General features: G+C 43.1%; 1 protein-coding gene across 4 annotated transcripts in view; it reads right to left on the bottom strand.

Annotated features, from left to right (window-relative positions):
• Nucleotides 1–3,360: 3,360 nt before the first annotated feature.
• The window catches only part of CYSLTR2 (cysteinyl leukotriene receptor 2), a 40,089-nt gene continuing 37,265 nt past the window's right edge, over nucleotides 3,361–6,184 (bottom strand). For all 4 annotated transcript variants that reach the window (XM_079136548.1, XM_079136546.1, XM_079136547.1 and 1 more), the window contains one exon: nucleotides 3,361–5,559. In XM_079136548.1, coding sequence (XP_078992674.1) covers nucleotides 4,527–5,543 — 1,017 coding nt within the window. In that variant the 5' untranslated portion in view covers nucleotides 5,544–5,559 and the 3' untranslated portion in view covers nucleotides 3,361–4,526. The remainder of the gene's footprint in view (nucleotides 5,560–6,184) is intronic.

Raw genomic sequence — 6,184 nt, 5'->3', positions numbered from 1 at the left:
TGGTCATCAGCCACAGTTCCATCCTGGTCCATGAAGCCATTCTGCAGGTTCTCTTTATGTCCAGTGGGTCCCACTGTGTCTACCCCACGCTTGGGATACAGAGTCTTAGTGGGTGGAGACTGGAGATCCCTGGGCTTGGAGTTCAGCCTCCTCAGCACATCATGCAACTAACCTTTCACAGGCCTTTCCAACTCCCCATGTAAATCAGTCTCTGTTTTCAGGCTGTGTTTCCTTCATCTCTCTGTGGATTCTTATGCCACTGCTACACTCCAATTATTAGTGTGCCAAAATATTTATCAACATTGTAATAAGCCCTTTTTCATTGTGTTTCTCCTTGTGGCTTTTTTTTTTAATTATTTTTTTTATTTTTACAAACTACATTTTGATTCATTGTACACAAATGGGGTACATCTTTTCATTTCTATGGTTGTGCACAATGTAGATTCATACCATTCATGTAATCATACGTGTACATAGGGTAATGAAGTCTGTCTCATTCCACCATCTTTCATACCCCTGCCCCCTCCCCCCTCTCATTTCCCTCTATGTAATCTAAAGTTCCCCCATTCTTCTCTCACCTCCCACCCTGCCACCCCCATTATATATCATCATCCACTTATCAGGGAAAACATTTGGGCTTTGGTTTTGGGGAGTGGCTTATTTCACTTAGCCATTATTCTTTTAGGGAGGCATTTCTATTACTAAGTCCTCCTTTCTCAGGTGCTCAAATTTTCTATTTTGGAAAAATCATCTTGCTAATTTCCCACACTCTCAGGATTTAGAGGATATTGAAATAAGATAACAAAATAATTACCAATTATTATATAAAATGAGCTATCCTTGTGGCTTTTATTAGCCCTGAGTAATTGCCCCATCTTCTGTGGATGAAATGTCCTTGAAGTGAAGCTCTCTCATCTCCCCACCTCCTCATTCTCCCCTGCTGGGTCTCTATTTCCAAACTCTTTTCTAAAAAGAAAAGTGAGCAGGGCACAGTGGCAAACATCTGTAATCCCAGCAGCTCTGGAGTCTGAGGCTGGAGGATCACGAGTTCAAAGCCAACCTCAGCAACTTAGTGAGGCCCTAAACAATTCAGTGACACCCTGTCTCAAAATTAAATACAGAAAAGGGCTGGGGATGTTGCTCAGTGGTTAAGCACCCCTGAGTTCAATCCCAGCTACCAAAAGAAAAGGCAAGTGAATTCTCTACAGAAAGTCATCAACCTCTGCCAATCTCCTCTCCTAACCCATTTTTGGTCACGATAACTTCATCTCTACTTGAGAATAAATTGTAATGATTAAATCTAAAACAGAGAATTGTTTCTTTAGCATAGTTACAGAATATAACTGGCACTTGCCTCTTAGGTCCCCGTTGAAAAAGGACACTTCTGGAATCATAATTCTGCCAAAGTTTGCACAACAAACTTCCTTTCTCCCAGTTGAGCAATTTGTATGTTTGCTTGAGGAGCTATCTAATCTCTCAAACCAAAAGAGCTATATCTAAAACCCCAGGAATCTCTTGGCCTTCACTTTCTGAAATAAAGACTTCTGGGTTTGTTCTCTTTCCCAGGGGCAATATTCTTTACCAAATCAGAGACTTCTCCCTGATTGGAAAAAGGAAAAGTCTTGGGGAAAAGGAAAGCTAATAATTTATTAAGCCTCCCTCTCTCTCTCTCTCTCCCTCCCCCCCCCCCTTCTCTCTCTTTTCTCCTATCTGTATTCAGTCTCCATTTCTGGTGATCTTTGTATTCTCATTCCTTAAAAAAAAAAAAAAAAAAAAAAAAAAAAAACTAAAAAACTAAGAACTACTTTGAATTTTAAAATGTAATTTAACTTAATTTTTTAAATTTTATTTCAGCAACACACATTCACAGACAGTTAAACAGGTTTTAGAAGGAACACAGAAATCCCCACTTCCTTGGCCACACCCAACTTCTATCTAGAGACAATCTCTGTCTATTCTTCTTGCTGCTGTTTCTGGTATTTACCTCCTATTGCTAAATAACATGCTCTGCAGCTGTTTATCATTTTCCAGCTTTATTTGGGATACTTCCTCTCTGCTGAAAGATGGGAACTCAGGTTTCTTAGACCTGTGTCTCACACATGTACATCATCTCCCCTATTTCCTGAAAAAAAAGTGATATCACATTATTTCTATATGCATAATACTCTCTATGGAAATATTATTCACAGCTGAGCCATGTAGTGTACTATGGTTACTTCCTTTCTCTGATACAAGTTTCTTTTTCTCTAGATTCATTGTCTTCTGTATAATTATCACTAGTTCACCCGAAGCTCTCCAAAAGAAGCAGAGTCCCCTCTCAATGGGTGTGGGTCAATTGGCTTCTTGTTTTTCTTGGATCTACCCTTCCTGGATTCCTCCTCTGACCTGTCTGAGTTGCTTTCTAACCCTGCTGCACATGCACATCTGGGAATTCTCTTCCCCTTTCTTTAGAGTCAGATTCCTTCTTTCTTAGCATCCATGTTTTCCTTTCTCTAGATTTAACCTCTTATCCTATCTTCCAGTTGCTTTCTGATAAAAATGCAAGGATGATAAAAATGTTGAGGCCTTTCATTCTGAAAAGGCCTCTATCTACTCTCTCATTTATTTGTTTCCTCAAATGGGCAGTGGTCATTGATGGCTGTTCATGATCAGGAGTGATGTTATAACCGGATGATGTGATGCTCTTGTGAGTGGAAGAGATTCACTGCATGGCGGGCTTCACCTTCACTTCAGGTGGAAAATAGGGTAAATGCCCAGCTTTTAGGCTGGAGGATTCCCAACATCTGTCAGCCTTTTTTCTAGGATAGAGTAGTTTCCCTACAGGCAGAAGCTCCAGGGTCCTGTCTTGACAGGCATCTGTCTGTCCTCATTCTGGTAGCCAAATTAGGGAAGGACACTGGGGTCCTCACTTAGCATGAAGCCTGCCTTAGTCCCTCAGAGCTTCAGAACGTCAGCTCCCTCCAGCCTTCCACTGTGCCAGGGATCAACTCCAAAGAGAAAAACCTTCATTTTCTCGTGAGAATGAGGAGGAGCATATTCCTGGTGGGAGAGGGGAGCTCTTATTCAGTCTTTCAAACAGTGTCCCTGGAGGTTTGTAAGGGTCCAGTGGGTGGAGCACCGGTCAACCCTTCTGCAGGGAGGGTTTCAAAACTCTCACTAGCTGTTTAAACTTAGACACACTTCTCAAAGTCTCCGAGCTCCCATTTCTTCATCTGTGAAATGAAAACTGGCCCAGAACCACGTGTGATGTTTTGTGGGGCCAATGAAGGTGAAATGCCCAGCACAGTCTGCCCGGCGCAGGGAGGGCGCTCAGCGGTCGGCAGTACCCTGTCGTGTTGGTAGGATCCTTAGCCTGGATCTCCTCCCACATCCAGTGCTTTTCTTTCCCCTCTGCCCAGGTTCTGCTGAAGTGTAAACAGGACTCCAGGGGTGCCTGGCTTTCCACTCCACCCTTCCTGGAGTGCCCAACCCAAACCCTTAGCATCACCTCCTTTACTCTGGCTCCCACCCCAGGGAACTCCTGGCAGAAGTAATGACTGCAGTGACATAAGTCCAAACCCAGGTCTCAAAGTAACACAGAGATACGTGTCATGACCCCACCTTCTCCCCTATTCCATGCCTGATCCCCGCAGTGCCCAGATCCCCCTCCCACTCCTTCTGCCCTTCCTAACCCCAGGGCAAGAAAGAGGTCAAGGAAACATTCTGGGTGTGCTAGAGCCCTTCCCCAGGGCCAAATGAAATCCCTCTTTCCCCTACTTATCATCGGCTCTCTCCGACCTCAATCCTTCTCTCCTTTTTTCTCTCACTGTCCTTGTTTAGGGCCTTGGTAATTGCTTTGTTACAGGGAAGGCTTTCTCTTCACGATATCTTTGCCTGAATTCCCCCTTTTTTTTTCCTGGTAACTGGGATTGAACTCAGAAGCACTTAACTACTGAGCCACATCCTCAGCCCTTTTTGTATTTTCTTTAGAGACAGGGTCTCACTGAGTTGCTTAGGGCCTAGCTAAGTTACTGAGGCTGGCTTTGAACTCGTGATCCTGCCTCAGCCTCCGGAGCCTCTGGAATTACAGGCATGCACCACTGTGCCCAGTCTCTTTGCCCAAATTCTTAGGGAAGGGCTTCTTCTCTGGTATATTTGTTAATGGGCTGTATCTCAGGGATTAATAGGGAAGAGGAGCTGGATATGCTGGGGAAGTTTGAGATGTCTTAAAATTAAGAATTTATAATGCCTGGTGGGCCAGAGATCCTGTTCAGAATTTGATGAAAAGCAGGATCCACTGTGCTTGACATTTTTTCCTCCAGTCCGACATTTCAGCATGCAAGACTCTACTAGGGGGTTTCTCCTCCTATATCCCTCATTTAGACTCAGCCACTGAAAATACACCCAATGAAATGTCCTAAGTAGGTCTTGTTAACAAAAGCCATGGTCAATAACATTTGTCAAGGGTGATGTAATTACAAAGTCATTTGGAGACTGAGTGAAGAAAGGTGGACACAAAGGTCCATGAACGAGCCTCATCTAACAACTTACACCCTCGTTTCTGTTTTCAGCCACACACAAATAGGAAAGCTGCGCTTCGTTTTTGCCTTCTGCAGATGATCTTTTCTGAATACAGCCCTTAACTTATCCTTGAAATTCTCCCCAGCAAAGTAATAGAGAAAAGGATTGAGGCAGCTATTGGCTGCCGCCAAGGCCAGTGTGATAACCACAGCTTTGTGCAGCCTGTCTCCACATGAATTCACATTCCAAGTGACCAGGTGGAGGGTCCTCAGTGAGTGATAAGGCAGGAAACACAGGAGGAAGATGATCAAGGTGATGATGATGGTGGTCACCGCCTTCTTGTGAGAAGCCTGCAGACTCGATTCTGGGAGCTCCACCTTTGACAGGACCCGGATGATCAGCAGGTAACAGACGCTGAGTGTGAAGAACGGCACCAGGAAGCCTATCACCAAGGCAATGTGGTTCATGATCAGCAGCTTATTAATTTTTTGGGGATCCAGCTCCAAGCATGCTATGAGGTTGCCCTTCTGCTCAGAGCCTCTCTTCAGCAGCATCACTGAGGAAGCCATGATAAAGAGCCATATGATCCCACATAGGATCCAAGCACTCCTGATGCTGGTGACATGGAGAAGCCGAAAGGGGTAAGCAGTAGCCAGGAAACGCACAACACTCAGCACAGTCAGGAAATAAATGCTGGTGTACATGTTGACATATAAGGAGTATGACATAATTCTGCAGGTCAGGTCCCCAAATATCCAGTTGGAGCCTCTGAAATAGTAGTCAGCCCTGAAAGGCAGAGTACTTATGAATAGGAGATCTGAGATGGCCAGGTTGAGCATGAAGACATTCACAGATGTGGCTTTCTTATAAGTCTGCAGAAAAACGTATATGGACAAGCCATTTCCCAAGGCTCCCCAGACAAATATAATCAGGTATGTGATTGGGTAAAATTCTCTCTTGAAGTTTTCAATTGTGCAGTTCCTGAAGCTGAAGGTTTCATTTGGTTCCATTTCTGATGTGGAGCTGAACAGAAACAAGGACATGAGTTTTCTTTCCCAGCTGTGTGAAAAAGAAACAGACACAAAAAGTTACTTTATGCATTTCTTTTTCCTTCTTACTCACTGATTATATCTTTCCTGGTTTTCATGAAACAGAGAGAAATAGTAGATTTTCCTTGAAACTTGAATTGGAAAATATTGGTCTGTCTTTACAATAGGCTGCATTATATTTTATGATGAATTTCTTAATTTATAGTATAGAGAAGAACCAATAATTTATTTGACTGAAGCCTGATACTTGGGGAACTCCTGACCTCGTGCTCATGTTGATATGAGTACCTTCCTTCGATACTGCAGCCTAAATCTCCTGGACAGCAGATTTCTCATCAGAAACTATGAAAGGCAAAAGGCATTTCTCAAGTGCTTAAAAGATCCTCCAGACTAGGATTCTGTATCAAACAAAAATATTTCTCAGTCATGAAGGGGAGATAGGGACTTCTCAGATGGTGGAAAACTAAGGAATTTGTTTTGTTTTGTTAACTACCAGACCCCTACCCTAAAAGAAAGACTAAAGGTAGTCCTTTAAACAGGAGGGAATTGATAAAAAAAAAAAAAAAAAACCTCAGGACAATAAGAAAAAGTAAAAGAACACATCAGGCAAAATATGGGTAAACACAGCATAAATA

The sequence above is a fragment of the Sciurus vulgaris genome (genome assembly GCF_902686455.1).
Source record: "Sciurus vulgaris genome assembly, chromosome: 4".
In the NCBI taxonomy this organism is placed as follows: Eukaryota; Metazoa; Chordata; class Mammalia; order Rodentia; family Sciuridae; genus Sciurus; species Sciurus vulgaris.
This window is presented reverse-complemented; position numbering and strand designations above follow the sequence as displayed.